Source organism: Oryza brachyantha, chromosome 2 (assembly GCF_000231095.2).
Source record: "Oryza brachyantha chromosome 2, ObraRS2, whole genome shotgun sequence".
In the NCBI taxonomy this organism is placed as follows: Eukaryota; Viridiplantae; Streptophyta; class Magnoliopsida; order Poales; family Poaceae; genus Oryza; species Oryza brachyantha.
Window position 1 is genome coordinate 2,291,812 of NC_023164.2, and position 23,118 is coordinate 2,314,929.

General features: G+C 37.6%; 1 protein-coding gene across 4 annotated transcripts; it reads right to left on the bottom strand.

Annotated features, from left to right (window-relative positions):
• Positions 1 to 161: 161 nt before the first annotated feature.
• LOC102720111 (BEACH domain-containing protein B) lies at positions 162 to 22,906 on the bottom strand. Of its 4 annotated transcripts, XM_040520748.1 has the most exons (42): positions 22,707 to 22,906; positions 21,927 to 21,990; positions 21,299 to 21,503; positions 20,483 to 20,659; positions 19,993 to 20,304; positions 18,424 to 18,640; positions 17,659 to 17,712; positions 16,755 to 17,195; positions 16,041 to 16,350; positions 15,501 to 15,932; positions 15,265 to 15,420; positions 15,030 to 15,179; positions 14,452 to 14,607; positions 14,286 to 14,327; positions 13,814 to 14,158; positions 13,374 to 13,547; positions 12,622 to 12,782; positions 11,470 to 11,779; positions 10,974 to 11,379; positions 10,574 to 10,898; positions 10,253 to 10,441; positions 9,177 to 9,441; positions 8,849 to 9,052; positions 8,554 to 8,775; positions 8,285 to 8,461; positions 8,084 to 8,196; positions 6,833 to 7,288; positions 6,540 to 6,750; positions 6,131 to 6,352; positions 5,588 to 6,055; positions 5,194 to 5,496; positions 4,632 to 5,084; positions 4,502 to 4,548; positions 4,324 to 4,417; positions 4,013 to 4,219; positions 3,439 to 3,564; positions 2,982 to 3,344; positions 2,662 to 2,893; positions 1,628 to 2,083; positions 1,332 to 1,486; positions 714 to 839; positions 162 to 611 (listed from the first exon to the last, which is right to left on the bottom strand). In XM_040520748.1, the coding sequence occupies exons 1-40, from the start codon at positions 22,904 to 22,906 to the stop codon at positions 1,386 to 1,388; spliced, it is 9,546 nt and encodes a 3,181-aa protein (XP_040376682.1). In that variant the 3' UTR covers positions 162 to 611; positions 714 to 839; positions 1,332 to 1,385. The 4 variants fall into 4 exon arrangements, with proteins under 4 accessions (XP_040376682.1, XP_040376681.1, XP_040376680.1 ...); XM_040520747.1 differs by having other exon boundaries at positions 680 to 839; positions 1,332 to 2,083; XM_040520746.1 differs by having other exon boundaries at positions 163 to 611; positions 1,332 to 2,083.
• Between the last annotated feature and the right edge of the window lie 212 nt (positions 22,907 to 23,118).

Here is a 23,118-nt window from a genome sequence, read left to right on the forward strand (position 1 = left end):
TTTTATCATAGTTATTTTTTCAGATTACCTTTTAAATTGCTAAGTATAAACATGTATTTAAAAGTTTTATTCATAAATTATTTTTTATTTATAAATATAACTTTACCCTTTTTTGCAACGAGCCTGAAGGCATGGTAGTGATGTGCGGTCACAGCTTCGTCTCTGCATCTCAAAAGAGGAACATAACCAAAGATCCGTGCCTTTATTTTCTTCACTACCAACATGAGCTTCCATGTACAATGTCCAGTTCTTAATTACACAGCCCTGGCATCCAATATACATCTATCGCGAAAGAATTTTGCCGACCCAGCCGACCTAACTAGCAACAACACCGAAGGAATATTATGTTACACTCAGATGCACTATGTGAGCAACTAGCACCAATGCAAAACTGGTTTTGAGGTATCTGAAGCGCCCGTCATTTGAGGATACTCGTACTTAAGATTTGTCCTGAATCAAATGAAAATATTTCGTATCACTAGTTCGCATCATATACTTGTGGGTTTTCATCAGCTCTCACTAATGTTTGAATCTATCTCCTCCATATGAAGTTGTATGTACAGGTATACTAGAGTAACAAACTGCTCTCTTTCACATTTACTGCTGATAACCTGCATATTTCAAAGTAGAACCATCAGTATTACAGTAAAAACAATGGTGAGGTACAGTTACCACATACAATTTGCTTAGCAGTAGATGGAAAGGATGCATACACCAGTGATACGAGGGCTTCTGTAGTACAGTAATGAACATTGCCGACTGGGCAAATGCCAGAGAAACCAAATTTATGACTTTGAACAAATATCCTCGCATGCTTTCCCCAATACTGGATTGAAGGGCTACGAAAGATTTAGACCAAGTCAGAGTCCAAACAAGTTAAACATTCAATTATCCAAAAGCGTGCAATTGAAAACCTGAAGCATCAAAAGGAAAGGGAAAAAAAAATACTCCAGATCAATTGCAGAAACATATGAAAGATGCTCTCGTTAAAAGTTACACAAAGGTCAGAGCAGAGACACCATCTAGCTACAGGGAGAACAAATATGTACAGCAGATTAATCCAATTTGGGGTGAAAACGGCAGAATGGTACAAAACATCGACATATAGTGGTAAGATTTTTGTAGTCCATGTCATCACCCAATAGCTGCCAGCTGGTTCAAATTACTTCCTCTGCTTTATATTGTTAGATGTTTTTTAAATTCATCTAGTGATTAATGTATATTATTTGTATATATGTCTAGATTCATTTTAATATTCATATAAATATAATAAATACTAGAAAGTCTTACATTGTGAAATGGAGATAGCATAAAGAAAATCAAGGGCTGACCTTTTGCTCAAAATATGCAGCAAGAAGCGCCTGTTGATGTTTCTACCTGCACCACTAACCACTCGTAGAAGATTTTATCTTGTTCCGCTGCACGGTGCCTTTCCGAAGTAAGGGGTTTTCTATTGAAAATACAATCAAACTGCCATCCTTGGTTCCTGCCAAGAAACACTCCTCTGGAGTCACAACTAATGAAGTTATTGTCTTCCCAGCTCCCTCGTACCTCCATACAACATCAAGAGAATGCATAGAGCGAAGAACAATATGTCCATGATCACCAGCACATACCACAAACTCACCACAACAACTTAGCTCCATGCAATTGAGCCGGCCATTGGCTTCCGAAGAAGCAATATGTTTTCCATTTATGGAATACATATGCAAGGATAGGTCACTGTCAGAGTAAAATATTAGCCTTCCATGCTGTGATGCTACCAGTTTCGACAAGCCAGCACCAGATGGATGTCGAATGGATCGAACATATGTGCCCTCACGCAATGTATGAAAAATACATGTTCCATCTTTTGATCCACTGATAACGATATCTAGTTCTGTACTAACAAATAAGCACGTGATAATATCATCGTGGCCACATAATATATGACAAGGGCTTTCAATAATAACATGATCCTTAGTAGACTGATCATAATTTGCATTTCTTGATTTTTTATCAGCTGATTTTCCTCGGAATGCATGCCAGATCATAACAGTTGTGTCATAACTTCCGGTTGCAATTACACTTCCATCTGATGAAACTGCACAAAAGTGTATTGCCAGATGTCAAGATAAAGGCAAAAGAAGGATCAGAAATGTAATGTTTCCTGACCAAAATAATACATCAAAAATGAAAAAAGGCCCATAGAGGACAGCATATACTATTAATAAACACCAAAGAAATACCTAATTCCTAGCTGATAACAGTAATATATACATGATTCTGCCAGTTAGTATAAAAACATTATTTAGTGAGCTCTGCTCATTGTAGACACGGCTGGTTTGGATTGTTTAGCCTACCAATACTTTTTTGGCATTACCAAGTTAGATAGGGTAGAGTTAGTACTAGTATTGACAAAAATTGGCATCAAACCAAACATGAATGTGGTACTAGTTACTACTGAAGTTACCAAAATTTTGGTAGGGCAAAACTTGGCTCTAATCCAAACTGGCCTTTAATTTGCTAACAGAAGTTTGCAAAATAGTGAGAACTACACAACACAAAAGAATGGAGGTGCTACGATTGCTACCACTTACTGTGTAGTAAATACTAATGTTTAAGGCTGGAGCATGAATAATACATTTAATATCATATACTGGATTATAAATAGTTACCTACCTGCCACACAGCTGACAACATCTTTATGTTGCCGGATGCTCTGCACAATTCTTCCATCACCAAGGGAAATGATCTGAAAACTGTTCTCCCAATTACCACACAGAATTAAATAATTATCACTGTGAATTTGAACGGCTGCTAGGCATTGCCTTCCAAAATTAACGTTTTCGGCCAGGGAAGTGCTGATTTTGCGGGGAGAAATTACATCAGAACCAATTCCAAAGAAAGGTTCCTGCAAGAATAGAACAAATTAATTAATTAATTAAAAGTGCATATTATAAAAAAAGTAATGCTATCACTGATTATCATTAGGAAGAGACCAGTGATCCAGAAAATGTGAGGTTTCCACCAGACTGCAATTGTGTTGTTAGCCAAAGCTTCACTGACAGTATAAGCCCTTCATTCATCAGAACAATGTTGGAGTCCAACAAGCTAACGAACAATACAGATGATGAGGAGCTGTTAGTGACAGAAGTCATTGTTATTGATTGTGGGGCAAAATATAGTGGGTGAGAAATTGGTATAGGGGGGCCTCTTCTTGGGTGCTTCTTTCGGAAAATTTGAATAGGTGTTTGTCCAAAATTTGCAATCTGGTCCTCAATAGCAGATTTCTGTAACATATCATCCATGTTTTCCAAATCAACTGCACCCTCATATGTCAAATAATAAAATATGTTTGCTGCCTGGTCCAAACAATGGCTACATTAGTAAGTCCTTGTGGCTGTGAGAAATGACAAACTCAGGGGATACTGAAAAAAAAGATATATATTTGTTTACCTCAACAGCAGGCTTGCCACGCTGTTTATAACCAAATATGAGGTCAATCCAGTGATGGAGATTAGAGCTTACATATTCACTTTCAAGAGCTTCACGGTTGATATGAATGAATTCTTCTGGGGAACACTACACAAAAAATATTTCATACTGATATATTAACCTATGACTTGTAAATTTGCATCCACAGATCTTTGCCAATATATTGTTAAGACATTTAATTGGATTGCACCACAAAATATTTATTTGGTCCTATACTTCTATTGCTTTTACAGATACATCAAGGCATGATATTAAGGACAAAATCTAATGATCCATCATTGCTATTTGAAGCGGACTACATGTTTTTCTCTTACCAATATTTTGCAACTGAAATACTGAAAATTTTAAAATAACTATATGAAGACCACAGGAGGCAACTCAAAGGGGTACAAACCATTCTTATAGCTAAACAGTATGCTAGAAGATTATGAACTGTCCAAACGTTCAATATAGGACTCCTTCGTTCCTCACCGAAGAAAAACTAATAGAATTCATGATTATTACATGAGCATGGATGACAGAAACAATCCATTACCTTTGCCCATGGAGGGAGACCAACATTGCCTAAAGGTTCACCATCCTGCTTCACACCAAGGTGATATGAATTTGAATTTTCAAGAAACTCGGGCATATAAAAAAATTCAGGTATAAGCTCTTTGACATCGCTAGTATTTGATAGGCAGTTCCTGTATGTACTTTCAATGCTTTGGAAAAGACGATCTGCATGATCAAACTTTCCACCCTGTACAAACATGTAAAACAACTTAGATAACATAATTTTCAAGCTAGTAAAGAAAGATTTACAACAAAGTGAAAATAGGGCGAACAGGCCAGTGAATAAAAAACCTGGAGATTGCGGTGCAGAGCAGTAAAAGGCTCAAGCCTCAGAAGGTAATAAAGAACTATTCCCATGCTAGAGTAGTGAGATCCATAATAAAAACTGCAGAAAGAAAATACATAACATTTTGTTATAAAGCATGAGGGCACAATGAAATGTGCAATGCATATTTGATCAAGATCAAACCTTGGTATATCAGGATCACAGAAATTAAGATATCTTTCTTCAAAAACCTGCACAACGAATATCATTTATTGAACAATATCAGAGGGGATGATTATAGGAAGTCACAGCGACACATAGCCCCTTATTATACCTTAAAGCGTTTTGTGTCCAAGGCACCAACGGGTTTTGACAGGTCACGGAAACTGGATGACTTGTTGAAATCAATCTTATCTGACGAATAGTCAGCCAATATCCAAGGAAATATAGGATATTGAGTTAAATCATTGTAAGATCGTCCAGCAAGAGTGTTGAGAATCATTAGATACTCAAAATTGCTCATTTCTCTTCTTCTCCAACTTTCTCGAGCACTCTCAGCCATTTCAAGGGCAACCTTTCTGTCAACAAAAGAAATCACACTGCTTTTGTCTTTGGAACTTCCTTTGGGGAACAAAGCATCATTTCTCAGGGACACTAAGAGAGACCCGATGTTTTTAGCATCATTTTGGGAGGAAAAGTTAAGAAACACAGGTGCATTGGCATCATCAAAGAATATCTCTGTTGCAGTATATTGTAGTAGGTATCGTGTCCAATGAACTGCTTTTATCTGGCAAACAAAGAAAACCGGGAGTTAATTTGTGCCTGACCCATACTCACACATATGATGTGCTTGTGGATGTGTGTGTCGGTACAGGTGGGAGTGAATGAGAGCATACCCTGCTTATTTTCCACCTTCTATGGTGTTTGATTTTGTTTGATGTATTTTTCATCAGAGCATCACCAGATTCAGTTGCATTAACTCGTCCTCCATCAAGATTACTCTTCAATTTTTCTGCACCCCCCAGGTCGTTCTTGGAGTTAGAATCATTTTTTTCTTTATATCTGTTGAAAACAGATGTTCCTCCAGTGCCCTCAACCAAAAATTCAAAAGAAAAATGCAAGGCATTTCGTGTAATAGTCAATTGTCCAGCTAGTTTTCTCTTTGGTGTTACAAGAACACACTGAACTGATGATAGCACCTGGGAAAATGACAATATAAGGATCCCAGGGAAGAAGGAAGAAGCAATTAAAATTATGCCAAATTTGCATATACAAATAAAGCCTACTTACCTCAGCATAGTCATCGTCTCCACCTGCAGACACTGGTTCTTTCCTATTTTGAACAATATTAGAATAATCTGAAGAATCTGTCGACTCTGCAGCATCGCTTGAGCCCTGAGTCTCAGACAGAGTATTCTGGGAAGGCTCACTCATGTCATTGCTGTCCTCACAAGGTTCAGAACTAACATCACTTGTAATTCCACGAACTCCTTTCAGCAGTAAGTGCTTCATTTTTTCCGGAATTTTGGTACCAACAGAGGGGTCAACAGATGAGGCATTGCTTTCACTACTAGATTTGGATGGTGGTTGACAAAGACGTTCATCAAACTTATAGTTACGCTTGAGTTTCAATCGCCGCCGCCATTTGTCTTCTGTCTTGTCAAGTTTCCAGTAAGTCACAGTACTATTTGGAAATGGATTAGCAGACCATGGTCCTCTTTCCTCACTCAATGCACGGAAAATATGTATCCATTTGTCCTGATGTGCAACAAAGTCAGTTTAGATTAACTAAACATCAGTATGTTTAGTAAAAATTACTGGATAACAGCTTACTGCAATTATTTGCTGATCTTCATCAAATGCAAGCTGGAGAGCTGCTTTTCTACTGTCATCCACAGAAATAGCAGCAGTCTTAGCAAACTGTATGTCATCCTCGAAGCTTTGCAGTTGTTCTATATCTTCAATTAAGCTCTCATCAATTTTGGAATGAAGTTCCTGGAGCTGCCTCAGGTGATCAGCCTTTGCATCCTTCACATATTTGACCTCATCAGCAACCTGAAAAACGGAAAATTTATTGTCACTAGCGTCTTTTGTGCATTTTTCACAGAACAAGCAAAAAGTTAAGGGGCACATTCAAGAATTTATGATGCAACAATAACAATCATATTTGCAAATGTTTTGGAACTTTTTGGGATAGCACAGAAGGTCTATATGATAGAATGAAACATTGACAGGTACAAACCGCAGCAAGAACCCGGTCCTTCTGAACAAAATTAAGAACGAAACCAGAATCCTTATTGCTATTGGCTTCAGTGGAATCATCTCTTGCCAACATAGGAGTGGCAAGCAGAGACTTCCCATGTATGAGAGTTTCAAAAATCAGCGGCGACATAACATGAGAACGTGCACCATCATCAAGCTCTCCATACTGGGATCTCACCCTAAGTAAAGACCTGAAGAAAAGAAAAGGAAATTACTAGAAGAGCCAATTCACAAACACTGAGGGAAAGCTTGTATGCTTGAGTATAGCCATACCAAATTAACAAATGCAGTCTATTTTTGCACTGATCATCTTCTGAAATAAGATTAGGAAGCACGGATGTGAATTGCTGCACACATTTGGATGCATTTTCCAAGCCAGCTTTGCACAGATACAAAATTATAAGATGGAACATGATTCTTGGGAATCTCTCTCCTCTTAACATCATAGCTTTGTCAGTGTTCTTATTCGTCTTTCCACTTAGCGCAGAACCAATTCCTCCAGTTACCACTACAGCAGCCATCTCTGCGGCAGGGATATTCAGTGATTCTACCAGCCCACGTGCTCGCTGTCCAATAGATGGGACAGCAGCATTTGAGCCCTTTGGAGTCAATTTATTTTGCCCTTTGCCAGTCAAATTGCAAAGAAGAGTCCATATTTTATCGTAAAAGCTCCACCAATCATCACTCAGTTTATCTCCATCAGTAGATGGACTATTACTCCAAGGAAAACTGCAAAAGTGCACATTTACATGTTTGTTGATCATAAATACAAACTGCCTAGTTACAAGGTTCTTAAACTAATGGCATATCTTACTCCAAACAAAAAACAAAACCAATCAAACAATGCAAAAAAGAAGTTGGTGTCAAATCATCAGTATTGAATTGTCTAACTACCAAGACTGCAACATGCAACTCGTACTGCTGCAGGAGTTGCTAATACTAAGTAGTAAGTACGCCACTGACATAAAGCATATCTTTCCAGATCACAAAGTAGTTAATAATTTCAAGTCAATTAGAAGAAACATCACCAAATTGTGTTTTACCACACATTCCTCTCATCACTGAAATAGATATCAAAGTATTCAGCATGTTCTCTGAGCTTTTTTTTTATTGTGCTCGTGTTACAGTTGTTGTATGACAATATTCACTGCAGTAGTTACTACGTGAAGCAATCCAATTACAAAGCAAAGGAGTTGTGACAAGCCACTATTGTCATCAGGATAAAGTTTCACATAAATAAACATTAGCATAGTACCTACGCATTATAATGGATGTTTTTACAAGATACCTTATCTAAAATGAACATAATAGGTAACTACTAAAAGTTGCATACATATGGTCACACATGATCAATTAACCATCTGCATTTGCAAGTGTGCAGATAATGCCATTGTCTACGTACATGAAACCAAGAAGATCCTCTGTGGGGTGGGGTGAGTGTATAGCACTTTATAGCAGTAGAGGCATTTCTAGCACCTTTTAGTTATTCAGATTCCATAACAGTTCGGTCATGAGATGTATTACCTTGTAAGTTGGCTGCTACCTTCAGCATTTAGAATTTCACCAACAGCAATGTTAATGTCCTCTATTAGAGAGTCATCAGATGAAGATTGTGCAGACAAACCAGGTGAAGGAAACTGTTACAGAAGAGCAGAATGAGAGAAGGCACACATAAATAAACTGCATCTTTTATTGCTTGGCACATTATTCAGAGCAGGAGCATACCAGTAGTTTAATTCCGACTTGATCAACAAGCAGTTCATGGCTAAGCTTCAGAAGATACAAGATATTATCACGGCAAGGCTGTGAAAAGAAAAGATTTTCTTCGGAAGATGTCTCAAGCAAGCTTCCAACAATGTCTTCAAAGATGTCTCGTAGTACGCAGGAATTTGGAAGCTGACCCTGTATATTGAACAATCTCCATAACCACTAGGGTGGGAAAAGGACGCTGAATTAACTTGTTACAGCATAAACAATGAGAATAGCTTTCTGACCTGCTCAATTTTCAAGAGAAAGAAATTTGTTGTATCTTCCAGCTGATGCCACCCACCTTTCACAGAGCACAAGCAGTAGGTGAGGACCAATGAATACATGTTCCTCACAAGAATTAGCTCATTGGTTTCCAAAGTATTATCCTTAGCTTTTGAACTTGATTTGTAGTCCCTAAATACATCAAGCTTCACAGATGTCTCAAGCCAAGAGCTCCAACCATACTCCTGACAAAATCAGTTTATTATGAATAGATAGCCAGTATATGTAGACATAAGAAAAAAGGTAACTAGCAAATACCACAAGGGCTTCGACATTAGAAGGGTTTGAATCCAGCAAATCAAGAAGATCACTCAAGATCTTGGTCCGTGCTAATGTGTCTTGACAAGATTGCATATATTTAAATATACAGACCAAAATCTGAGGAACAGCAAATGGAGACACGCTCGCTGAAGAGATGGCACTATCTTTAGGCACATCAGATTGGGAACGTTTCTGCAAGACCTGAACAGAAAATATGAACCAAGCATCAAATGTTCCATTAATCAGTTTGGTTAGTGTCAAGAAGCCTGATACAAGAGGATAAATAGAACAGTACTAAATTTAAACATGAAGTTTAGCAAGTTACCTGCTTAGGACTGGCCCCACCAAGGAGGACATCAAACAGAGTAGCACATAAATGATCAGAAAGTGGAAATTTGAATAGTCTTTCAGATATTGAATAGAAGAACAGTTGAGGTGCTGCTGTTATGGCTTTGCTTAGATTTTCAGAAAGAGGCCTAGGTCGTCCTACAGGAAGACCAAAAAGTTTTGGTCCCTTTTTCTCAGATGGAACTCCAACCAGAAGTTTACCAAGAAACTGAAGCCCCAATAGGCGAATTGGCTCGAATTCCCTGAAAAGCAAGTGACTCCAGATATAGATATTTTTACAAAACAAGAATAGAAATGCTCCATTCTGCATTTCATACCGCGATATTCACAAATGAAGAATGTGAGCAAATGAAAACAAAATATGGTCCAGTTGACATAGAACTCGATCTTTTTCGAAGACTATATTCAGCAAAACTGGGACAGGTTTCTATTTCAAAAAGGAGAAGTGCAAAATGCATAAAAATGGGCATTAAGCGTGATGCCTTACTAAAGCGAACAAAAGAAAACATTCCATAGAACAGTAGAGGTGTAATTTGATATAAGAAATAACTAAGGAAAATATATTTAAAAGGAATGAACATGGGCACCTCTACCTGACCCATAAGCCCATCCTAGTTCATTTCCGTATAGAAGTCTCAAATGGAACATCAGTTAGGTGGAATGTGAGCATCCAATTTAATCCCTAAAAGTCTTAACATGTAACGATACAAGTAAATCACGTATATGCTGTTAGAGTATCATGGATTTGTAATCTTCCACTTGAATTAAGCTAATTGCTGTGTAGCTACTGGGTTTGACCAAAATCCACACATTTTTAACATTGGCACATAGTTACAAAACCACACTGCACCAACAGTTCAACCAGACAGTTTTAATAGTGAATACGTTAACACAAGATAGCAGCAGTGGCAAGTGTGCCCATTTCCCTACAATCGACTGGTAAAGATGCAATTAGGCATATGAACAATTCAAAGATTGTGGAGTGGCAAATATGCAATTGTTTTGAGTGATGTTTGACAACCTGACATGTAAATAACCGAAAGGGGGCATTACCTCTTAAGAAGATTAATGAAAATGTAACAACCACCAAGGGAATTCACTTTCTCCAAGAAAGATGATAGAAGTGAATTCTGTGATAGAGCACGAATAATCATGTAAAGTACATCCTCAATACATGCAACATCTTGGCTTCTCTCGAAAAAGGACACAAGTGTTCTTATATCATGTTGAGAAACCTTAAGCCTGCAACAGATATTCGTTGCATTACAATTAAACAAGAAAAAGATGGTTAAACTGTTAGCATATGAAATACAAGCAAAATATTCAAGACGTGTAAAATGAAAGCATCTATAAATCAACAGTTGAAGTACTTACTTTATACTCATTTCTGCCATACTCAATAGGAGCAGACGGATCTTGCGAATTTCTTCTATGTTTGGTCTCTCTACAATCACATTTTTGGTAACAGGATGAGAAGACTTACAAGACCTCAAATCCGCCTTTTCTGAATAAAACTGGAGTACAATGTCAATGATCCTAGGGAGCCCACACAATATTGGCAAAAGTGTCCCATCACATTCAAAATACTTTATTAGAAGCAAATAAAGTTCTCTCTGCACTTCATAGCTTGCACACGCCCAAATATGTGGGTTCAGATAAATTTGTGAAAGAGCATCTTTCAATAGAATTTCGGACATACCTGAAACAGGCAGAAAGTTAGTAATCTACACCTCTTAAACAAGCAGGTAGACATATGGAAAGACAAACAGCTCACCGCAGTTCTTCAGAACATTAAGCATGTACTTCAACGATGAAAGAGTCTTAAAATTTAGCAGCTGTGGTGAAACAGATTGAAACAAGAAGCCTAATATAGAGAATCCAGAAAGAAGATGCATTTGTTGTTGATTTGCTACATTTCCATCCAAAACAGATGCAACAAGCTCAACAACTTGACTTGCCAATTCGTCACTAATGGCAGGTTGTCCACTATGTACTACAGCGTCATCAAAGTGGATCAGAAGGGGGAAAAATACAGATACACCACCAACACAATAAATTATTTCCTGCAGCAACCGCCGGGAGCATAACTTCGTCCCACCCATGATAGTTGCTTCAAACTTACTCTTGTCAAGGCCATCATATGCAGCAGATACATTGAACAAAGTCCTATTGTTACTAGCCTGGACAGAAAAGGACAAGATATTCAATTATCTTGTTCAAGAAATAAACTGAAAAAAAATACAAAGCTATGCTTTGAGACCATTGTAAACCTGTGCATTCAAGCCAAAAATCATCTTTGACGAAATGCCATCCCTTGCATCCAGAATACCCTTGTACAGAGTGTCATCGCTCATAAGCAAGTTTTGATCACCAAGGAAAGAGTACATGTAACTTGGTCCTAGATTATATATGCCTTTTATTTGTTCCGAAGAAAGAGTATCAGAAAATGCATAGACTGGACCCATTTGACCAACAAAAGCAGAAGTGCTCTCAAAACCAAGGGAAGTGGGTTCTTCACCAATGGGCATCAGATCTGTGCCAATACTGCAACGAGTCATTACTTCATTAACTTTTGCCCACCTAAAACCAGGAAAAAAAGATTCATCAAATCATATTAGGAAATCATAGAGAAAAACTGAAAACACGTAGAATTAAATCTTCATTGAAATATGAGTTCACAAGATACCTAACAGTGCTTTTTTTTTGCAATTAAGTCACGTTTAGATCGCATTCATTTGTTAGGAATGATATTTCTTATTTGAGTTGGTCAGTCAGAACTCCTATAGGTAGTGTACAATGTTATTATAAGTTGTAGACAATAGACAATACATCAACTTCTTGTCTTGAAGACCTAATCAGGTCACGATTAATTGATTTCCAAGTGCAATTACTCGCACTTGCTGGACTCCCAACTTGGATGGGCCACTGTCAGATCAAATGGGCAGAATACAGGTTGCCAAAATAGTTTGGACAGTCACTAAACTCTAATGGTTCATATGCAAATGTTTTTCTCTCCTTGTTTCATTCTGTACAAGATGTATGTGTTTGATTTTTGCTTGAAATTGAATACATTGCATGACATGTTGAAACACTGCTTAGTCATGTCTGGTTGAAACTTGAGTAGCCAACAAATCAACAATTTGGCAACTCAACATTACAACTCAATCACACTGGTGGTATATGGTTTTCTCTTTGAACGAAAACAATAAATGGTGCCTACACTGCATGAAAAAACTGGTAATGAAAGCCAGGCTCCTCTCGGCTATTATTTTATCCATAGGCTGTAACTTTTTTCAACAGAAATTTCAGATAACTAAACAAGGAGGAATACTATCGAACATCCTGTGACATGATTACAAATTGAAATAGAGAAGACTCAGAAATCACATCTGGTATACATAATAAATGAAGATTCTACTCACCTGCACTTCTGATTTGATATCTGACCACCATCTACATAGCATCTCAGCTGGCTTCCAGCAGAGAATGCTCTTCCTACTGTATGAGTAACGGAAAGGAATATCCATTGCTTTGTTGGGAGGCTTAGAGGCAACAAAACACATTGATGTTTTTGACTGATAGACTGCATGGCGTGGGGAGGTCAAATTAACATACAGAAACCAAAATCAAATAAATAATAGATCAATGAAATCAAGTATCCAGTTCATGCCATGTAAGCATTAGCTGTGTAAAAAGGGATTTTATTCAAAAAATACTACAAGATTCTAATTGTATTGCTAGTGTCCACTAAATAACAGGGAATAAACTATCGACAACACAGCACCTAACGCTAAGAGCAGAGCATCTAACAGTAGGGACAAACAGAAACAAATGGTTATATAATCTATTAATGTTAAGAATGGATAACTTCAAATGAAATCAGATCAACAGCATTACATGGTCAGATATTAATCGGCGAAACATTGGACATTTCGCCAGATCATTGCAATTCTTAACAAAATTTCACATGGCAATGCAAGTCGACCACTATGTCACATACTCCAAAATGTGTTGTTAGCTTGGCTACCAAATAACCATCTTCACAAATTAATCTTTGTCATTTGTGTTATATATTTCTCATAACTGAACTATTTGGTTAGGTAGTACATAGAAATCAATGAAAAACAATTGTTTAGTAACTAATAAGTGTTTTTTTTCTGAAAACCACCATTACCTCGTAGATTAAAGTATCTTTCCCAAGCATAGCTAAACATCCTTTTCCATTTTCCGTAAAAAAGGAGAAAAGCCCCATCATACTATTCTCAGGGAAACTTTCCACCCTTAACCAGCAGCAAAAGGATAAACCTCGATTGTAAGGCCATTGAGCAGGTGATTTTATTTCGATGCCCTATTAAATAAAAAAAGTAGGATATCAGTTATATTAGATAATCACCACATACACATTCCCTTAATGTCAAGTAAGAAAAGAGGTAAATTGTCCTGTAGAGTCTATTCAAAACATGAGAAAAATACAGTATAACGTTGTTCCAAAAAACACTTACAACATAATGGAAAATTGTCATGGAAATAAAATGAGAAACTGATCATTTAAAGAGTTGCCAAACTAGAAGATAGACAGTAGTGCCCAGTGTACTAAATATGAAAATAACTTACAGAGTCATGACCACTAAATTCAAAGAAAGCTTCAGGTCCCTTTTCCTTAAGCATGTGACTAAGACTTGTCAGAAGCAATGAATTATGCTTCTGCTTGACACCAATCTTCTCGTCACGCAAGAGAGCAAATATTTTTCGTATATCTTTTCCACAAATACTGTGCCCACCAATGATCTGAATCAACTCAACAATTTTTACAACTGTATCGTCCGTTTGCTCTACTGAAAACCAATCAAGAAGAAAACTAAGAAATCCAGCTTTGAAACAAGAGCTTCTATTTGTAATGGATCCCTTCAGCAACTGCTGTAGGACCGCAAGCCCATAATGCTGGAGTGTAGTGCTGCTCTGCCAATTAGAAATAACCAATGTTACGTAAAATATGAACAGAAGTATCACCAAAACATGGATGTCCAATTGCAAATATGTGCGCACACATCACAGAGAGCGTGAAAAGAGAGAGAGGGAGAGACACCTTTTGTAGAACATTTAAAAATAGTATAATCACATCTTCATTCTGAGAGAAAAAAAAGGAAAGCAAGTATCAGGTAACAGAGCCAACTAGAAATGAAGGTACAACAGAGTGAAACACTTGAGTACACAAGAATGCCATTGCTTCAAAGACCATGAAAATTACGTACCTTAATTGTGGTTTCTTCATTTATATCAAATGTCCCATCAACAAGCATGCCAAGTATGGCATCCAAGAGCTTCTGACTAGGTAACCATTTACAGAAGTCCAACAGCAAGCTTTGCAGCGTTTGATAACCCACACCAACCAGCATTCTAAAGGAAGCCTGGATAAGAAAACCCAGGGTTTTAAATGCACATCAAACAAATGATCAGATAAGAGAGAAACTATTATAAAGCTCAACTAATGGTTGCCAGAAATCGAGGTGACGGGCAAGACAGCGATGCCAAGCTGGGTGCCAACTTGATGCTTTGGCTCTATATTTCACAGAGAAAAGAGTTGTGTATAACTACTGGAAAACAATTGTGATGTTTTACTTGCTAGATACCCCGGTTTCACAAGATTCTGCAGGTTCAACAACAAATGTGACCCTGGTGGTTGAGTTGAAAACCCTAAATGGGAGTGAACATTGAAACAAGCTGGAAGGTACAGGTTTTCTTTCTCAAAATGACCTAAAACCAATACTGGCGGCAATCTAATGGTCCCAAAACAGTATAAATGTAAAACTATGGAGAAATATTTGATTACCTTAGACACATCGTTTTCAGCAAGTAATACAGTCAATGTCTGAAGGACATTAAGGACTAATTGTTCACCAACTGCTTCATCAAAAGTCCCATTCAGCAAGGATACAATATGCAGGAAGCACTCTCCATTGTGGAACAGATTTTGATAATACTACAAAAAGAAAAAAATAAAATGAAGCAAAGAAAATAAAAATATGAAATTTACTGGGAAAAATCTCATGTTAGAAAAAGAATACCATGCGGTCTATCATAATGATTGCTCTCATGTTGACTAATAGATCAATAGACAATTCTGCAAAGTCATCTGTTTCTTTTGCACGAGTGAAAGCCTCCAAATATTTTGAACATAGCTGCAGCTTTGCTGTATGATCTTGTGCTGATGATGAAGGCAACTGGTTGTGAGAAAAGAAGAGATGGTTTTAGTTCCAAAGAATCAATATCCCAAGCAACAGGAGAGAGGAGAGAACAATACCCTAAATAAGGCAAGAACTTGCTCCAATACATCTTTTCGAAGGTTCTCTTCTTGGAACAAGTCAAATAAACACTCAATACAATTGGCGTTGTGTAAAACTAGAATCATTCCAAGCTCAGATATTGTGGCGTATTCCTTGAAAAGATTGAAAGCCAATTCCACACATGCAATAGTACTTTTAATTTGTTCATATTCTGATTGAAAAACATTTCCACTTAAGTAATCTCTGGGATGGGAGAGCTTCCTTAGATGTTGTACTTGAAGGCATGCAACTTTCAGGACTCTGGTAAGCACATCCAGTGATTTAAAGGAGGATATAGTCTGTTCAGTGGCAAGTTGTAGGATAACATGAAAGCTCTTAAGAATAGTTCCAGATAATCCAGGGTCATAAGTGCAATGTTCAAGCACATCTAATAATGCTGAGCATTCTGGCTACAAACAAAAGAAAAATATTTTAATGAGGTCAAAAAATAGTATGACACAATTCAAATTATGAATGATGAGCAACATCTTAGGTAAGGCAGGAGAAATTTAGGATACCAGATTGTTTGTGTTCTCATTGAGTGTTGCGGCAAACTCCAAGAAGGAAATAGCTTCTGCTTGAAGAATGTTGACATCAGCTTGGGCTTTAGAACCAGCTGAATCAGTAGCATCAATAAAATGATCGTTTTGTGCATCACCAACAATATGATGAATATACTCCATAGATGAACCAAAGTAAAAAAATTTCTCCGAAAATATCAGACCCCATAAACCCTCTGCTCGAAAAGATTTGAGAAGAGCTGGTACTAATATGAGAACCTTCCTAAATGTGCAGAGAATATAATGTTGTAGGGTATTTGCCAAAATCCTGGAGAATTTAGTCAACACAAACAAAAAACATCAGCAAGAATGATGACATTAATAAAATACATAAGCATGCAATCACTTGAAAAACCTTAGAAAAGTATGATACTTCCACAGTCCACACAGAGAACTACTGCACGGATGAAAGAAGGTAATAGCCTTGCAATCATCAAATGAACAAAATGAAAATGACTAGATAGGTATTAGGATGACAACATTTTAGATGATTGTTCACATATTGTGTATCTAGCAGAATATTTTGATTGTCATTCATTAAGTCTAGTAAAAAAATGATCGATAACAACATGAAGGGAAATCAGAACCTATCTTATATTGTTGGGATATGCACAAGCTTTCATGCATGGAAAAACTGTTGAAAGAACAACATGAAGGAAAATAAGAAACTACCTTATATGGTCGGGAAATTCAGATTCACTAGCACAAGCTTTGATGCATGGAAAAACTGTTGAAAGAACCTTTATAATCCATCTTGTACATTGCTCCCAGTATGCCAATGAGACGGATTGAGAATTTTGGCTTACATCAGCTGCCCCACGAGAGTTCCTTATCTCATTAGGAGGAAGAAGAAAAGAGCAAAGTGCTATGCTTAACTTTACAGAATACTCCGTCCATCCAGTTGTATCAAGAATATCAATAGGACTTGCAAAAGATTCTGATGTAGACAATGCCCCAGTGCTTTCTTCAAGATTACAGTTCTGCACTTGAGAGTCAAGAGTCTTTTGTTGATGAAATCCCTGAAGCATAAACGCAGGCCAACAGATGCTGTTTGCAAACTTATGTATTCGTCCATTTTCACATAAGAACTGTAAATTGTTAACATTACCAAAACTGAATAGGAAGTCAAGGATCCATAGAGCCAAAGCCAACGTACGCAAATAGCATATGGAGTCTAACTTAAACATACTATTAAATTCTGTACAAGTAGGTATTGGTGATTCTTTGATGCCAGAATATTCAATATGTACGAATACAATCAAGAAAACACTGTCCAGTCACATATAGGTGTATTTTGGACATGAAACAGTCTCTAAAGTGCAACTGTAACAACTAGTTTGTACTTGATATATTGTTGATAATATTATAAAAAATAAATTGATTTTTTACAATTTCAAGACAAGACAAATACACACACCGTATTCAATTTATATTCATAGATAATTATAGTCATCTTTTATAAAAAAAAATGCAAACATCCAGAAACAAGACTTTTTATTGACTGGGAGGAAAAAAAAGGTGTGCAGGCAAATTCATGCATTCTCTTATATTACATAAAACATATGCAACAGGATACACTGCCTCCCTCAGAATTTCCAACGACAGTATCTGGAGCTGTAGAATTCCACTCCTGTGTAAGACATGTTATGGTCATATCATATGAATTATATAGAAAGCACACAAACCAGATCAAACAACTGTAACTTGTTATCCCTGGCAGATTGCTGTTAGTATGCCACCGATATAAAAGTGCTCCATATAACAATTGAACGTGGGCAAGTAACTCAGTGAGAAACAAGTGTTACATGGAGTTGAAATAATGCATATTAAGGAAGCGTGGATTGAACTTTTGGGGTTCAGTTTGTAAGAATCAAATTCACCCCCAGTCAAAAAAAAAAAACACCCACCATCTTTATTTTTCCATTTTAGGGCCTATTTGGTTTAGAGGAACTTTAACCCATAGGAATAGGGATGCATTCCTACATCAATCCATAGGAATTTTTTCAAGAGGTTTGAGTGGATGGGAACTTTCCTATGTTTTCTCTGATTCTCTCTATAACTTATAGTTCCTTTGTTTCCTATACTTCATTCCTACAAACCAAATGACTTTCGTATGAATCCAATCTTTTGTTATTCCTTCAAAACGAATAGGCCCTTAAAAGTTCCAAATAGACCCTAAAAAAGAAAAACCTACACCCAAGATTTCAGAAATTTATTATGGTCCTATGTTTATCTAGAAAAGTATATCATAATTGTCACCCTTATTTTTCTAACTTTAAAGTTCAGAACCTCCTGTGTTTCTGCATCTAAGATTTAGTATTGCCACAGTTAAAGCACTTACCTTTCATCACTGGGAACAAAAGAACACTTTGACAATTTGCTTGACGGTAATCCCAATCCGTCCAATAGAACCTCCAGTCCTCCAATGCTTCTGAAATGATTCTGTGCACGTGTATTTTGACAGATTGTTGATCTCAGAGCATGCAAAGTTATAAAGTGAAGTAGCAGATCAGTCCACTGCTCTTTCAAATTCAATCTTCGGATGACCCTTAACAGTTCTGCAAGAACAATTCCAAATCAGTAAAATAATAACAGTTCAAAACACAGACTAACCAATTTAACATCATCGCTCCTGAAGAAATCAGTTGTGTTTTTCTCTCCTTTTGCAATACCACCTGATGCACACAGAACTACACTATATCTGGACAAGTTCAATTTTGTAGAATGCCATGACAAACATGTATATCGTCACATGACACTGAATGTGCAAAATGTGTAATATTTCAACACCCTGAATTGTGTATAGCATTTTTATTGCCATCACGAAAGTCAGTTATTGTAAGTTATAGCTATCTAAAAAACAGCAAGGTAATATAGAATAAGCTATTATATAACTATATATGTGGAGTGTTTTCTAAGCATATGATCTAGAAATTATATTTCACATCTTGATTTCACTTTTCAGCCATGCCATTCATTTGATTTAATACTGGCAAAAAAATAATTTACAGCAACAAAAGATTCAATTGTGCAGCTTAATCATCCTGCTTCAGTGTTCTAATTCCATTTCTAGTTACTGGTAGCTCCTAACCAAATCATGCATACCACCTTCCAAGGAAGCTATGCTTTGAATAAAGTTGGACCAAAATGTGTATACTCCTTTAAAAGAAAGTAGTTGTGGTAACAGTGAATCTGTCACCCCACCAACTTCCATTGTATTTTTTGTAAATTACCCCTTGAACTTCTTAGTATTAAGAAACAATCAAATCTAAATGTATAAGGTGAATATTCGCATAAAAAAGATGGGCAACATATTTCATGGGAAGTGTATTTTTATATTTATTTTAAGCAATATTATACTATATCCGTACCAAAGCACTACAATTTAGCTGGTCATCTAATAATACCACAAGCACAAACAGTAGGTATAAACTGTAGAGTAGAAGATGGTGGATGAAGTTTGTAAGGCTATTTTGGGAATAATGTCTTAGGACTTGTAAAGGTCCAAGTATTTGGGGAGATAATATTGGTAAAAAGTGCCAAGAATTTGAAATGGGGAAAATAATCTGTCTCTACGGTCAGCACTGGATCACAAGCTGACGACATCACCAAAGTTTATAGCCCCTTATCACCCTTTTGGTTCCAAATTACATTGGGCTTGCCAGGATCATTCATCTTGTGCTGTAATCTCTTCCACTCTTCAGTTTCACAGTACAACATGTAGGTCATTGTCAACTTGTCTCGGAATCTAGAACCAAGCTATTTGTGTAAACTGGACTTATGGACCATGCTTGCTATAAGAGTTCATCAATAACCAAGTTCACATTTCAGATTAAGTTTGATTGTCCTAAGAGGTGTCAAAAAAAACAATGTTATCAGATGTATACAAACATTGAGACAACAATCTTACCTACTAACCAATTGACACCACCAGCTTCCATAACTGCAACAATGGCCTTTTGCTGCCAGTTATTATCATTAGTGCTTTTTGCAGGTCTTGGAGTAATTGTGGCCAAAAACTCGTTTGATAGGGTATGCTCAGTAGTATTGACAAGCTGCATTAACCTAGTTACAGTTGGCTCCAAATTCATGAAGTTTGAAATTATCGTAACAATGTATACAAGTATCTTTTGCATCATCTTCATGTTCTCTATGGCTTTGTTTGGCAGTTGTTCATCTGCGGCAAGCAAACTTGTCAAAGTCTTGAGCTTGACAACTGCAGCTGAATACACAAGTTAACAAAAGGTCAGCTAAGGATAGATTCATCAAAAAAGAAAACTATATCAGTGTTATCATGGGTGCCATAACCTATGCTACGACAGTGAATATGGTATGAATCAAAGGGGGAGGAAGTGAAATTACTTCTAGAAGGGTTAAACACTACTAAAGAAAATATGTACCTTTCAAAAGAGCAGTGACCTTCTGCACACCTCCATAATAACTAAATACTCTACAGTTATGCACTGAGCGGGTAACAATAGTCAAGCATTCCAAAACAGTCAATCCCTCAGTGCTTAACACCAGGACTGACGATTGCTCTGAAATGTTAGGTGAGAATTCTGAGCAGCTGCTGCCTACTAATACAGGAAAAACAAGTCAAATCTCAGTTATCATTGGTTCACTTAGTTGCAATACTTAACAACCATTGAACAAATCAACTACTAACATGCATAACCTGATTGCCCGTTTTCCTTTAACAGGTATATTAGAATGCAATTGTTCATTTTGCATAACATGATATTAGTTGCTGAATACTTGTGACTTGTTAGAGTTTGAACCACCTAACTAGAGTAGACTTGGACACCTGCCATTAACTCATTATAGTGTCCTTAGTTCTAAATCTTACTTCTATCAGATTTAAAGCGTCTACTAGTAAACATCAATAAAATGCTATGATTTTCCTCTCCGAGCAGACGATTAACTGATTTTACATCAGTGTAAATTTAAAAGTGCCATAACATTTTAGTTACGACTTCTGCCATATATATCAAGACTGGTAAAAGATATTGCACACCCTAAGCAAGACGTTTCAAATCTTTTGGTATGCAAACTTGTTCTGACTGACATGAATGGCAGATTAAAACGATATGGAATTAATGCTGGGTCAAAACCACAAAAGTTGATGCAATGATATATGAAAGGCAGAAGTGAAACCATGAAAAAGGAGGGAATGCATCTTGAGAAAAGGTATCATGGTGTTTCTCAGATCCACTTACTCTCCGTAATGAAAGAAGTTATTTGAGAAACCTCCTGCACAAGAATAAGGATGACCTCAGACGGATGCCCGCTGGAGCATCCTAAAACCATATCATCTGATAATGATTCTTGATCAACTGATTGTGCAATGTAGTATGGCTCCCACTCTTTGAATGTTTGTATGAAATGCATGACAAATATTTGCAAGGTTTCCTTCTTTTCAGCCTATAGAGTTGTTGGCAACAGAGATGAGGAAGCATGATCACAAACTGTGAAAAAAAAGGTATAGTTTATGCCATAAATATACTACAGAACATAACAATGTCATACTACAGCACAAAAGTGTGACATTTTGTTTTCTTAAGTTAAGCTATATGTAGTCTAAATTAGTTGAGGCACTCATGATATTGGTCATCTTATCTCATAGACAGGAGCGACAATGAGGAAACTAGACAAAGTAATTAATCACTGAAATAGTTCCTCAACTTCAATAAAGTGATTTCAAAAAATCAAAATAAATATCTGTTATTGGCATATATGTCATACAAAAATCAGAGAATTTCTGCTGAGGCAAGCTGTTTCCACTTGCTGATCAAAGGAAATAGCCTAAGAAAAGGTTTGTGGCAAACCAGCATGCCAGATGAGTACCTTGTCAATGGCATTCTCATATTTCTGCCAAAGCATGTTTAAGACTCCTTCATCACCACTATCACTGGAACCAGATATAACATTGTTAGTTGGAAGAGTATGCCCTAATAATAGTACAAAAACCGATGGTACATTAATTTAAGATGTAATGTTAACAAGAGTGACAGATAAGCATCTACAGAACTTAGCTATCTATCTACATTATTGTAAAATCAATTGTTCTGTTCAAAAAAGGAGTACAACAAGTGCACAACCAGGGCAATCAACTCAATTACCTAATTGGCCACTTATTTGGTGTTATTACAGTGATATGTGACACAAGCTACTTACACTATTCAGTGATGTACCTATCCATGTGCTGCCTACTGAAATGGAAAAAAAAGGTAGCTAATCAACCAACGTATCAACAAAACGAGCTCTATCAATTTCACAAGTTAATACTTAGGCCCTCTTCGGTTTGAAGGAATTTCACGGGAATTTTGGAGGAATTGAACTGTTTCATCCGAAATTCCTGTAAAATTCCTGTGATCCGAAGAAACCCTTAGCATGTTTAGTTACTTCCATATAACTACCACGCATTTGACCAAACAATGGGCAAAATGTGTCTCACTGAAGCAAAGCTTGAAACCACAGCATTGGTCCGTACCAGCACACACACAACCCAACAGATTCATCAGCTACCCACGCAGCAGTTCACACAAGCAAGTCGCATTCCCCAGAGCAAAAAAACGAGACACTAGCGGCTTCCCGCGGGCTGGGTCCGTGTGATAGACAGGTTACCTGAAGCGCACCCTGGGGGACGGCGCGGCGGCGAGCCTGTGGGAGGCGGAGTGGGAGCCACCGCCCCCACCGCCGCCGCCGCCGCCACCACCGCCACCGCCGTCGCCGCCCCCTCCCCCGCCGCCGCCGCCGCCGCCGCCCCCCGGCGATGCCGGCGCCGACTTGCGGAGGAGATCGGCGACGCCCTTGACGATGTTCATCGCCCACCCCGATCCGAGGCGGCTAGCAGCAGCGGCAGCGCATCACCGGCACCCGCGGCGCGGGGAGAGGAGATTCGAATCGAATCGAATCCAATCCAGGCCAATCCCCTCGCGCGTGGGGAGGGAGGGGGGATCGCGTGAGGGGGGCACCGGAATTCGGAAATGCTCTCTCTCTCTTGGTTTTCTTCAGCGGGGGGGGGGGGGGGGGGGGG

What these genes read in the sequence shown, in the direction of transcription:
- LOC102720111 (XM_040520747.1), bottom strand. Translation starts at nt 22,906, where the DNA reads ATGAACATCGTCAAGGGCGTCGCCGATCTCCTCCGCAAGTCGGCGCCG. An exon ending in AGACTGCATTTGTTAATTTG is followed by an intron (nt 6,751 to 6,832) that starts GTATGGCTATAC and finishes TCTTTTCTTCAG; the next exon opens with GTCTTTACTTAGGGTGAGAT. An exon ending in AAGATCAGCAAATAATTGCA is followed by an intron (nt 6,056 to 6,130) that starts GTAAGCTGTTAT and finishes GTTGCACATCAG; the next exon opens with GACAAATGGATACATATTTT.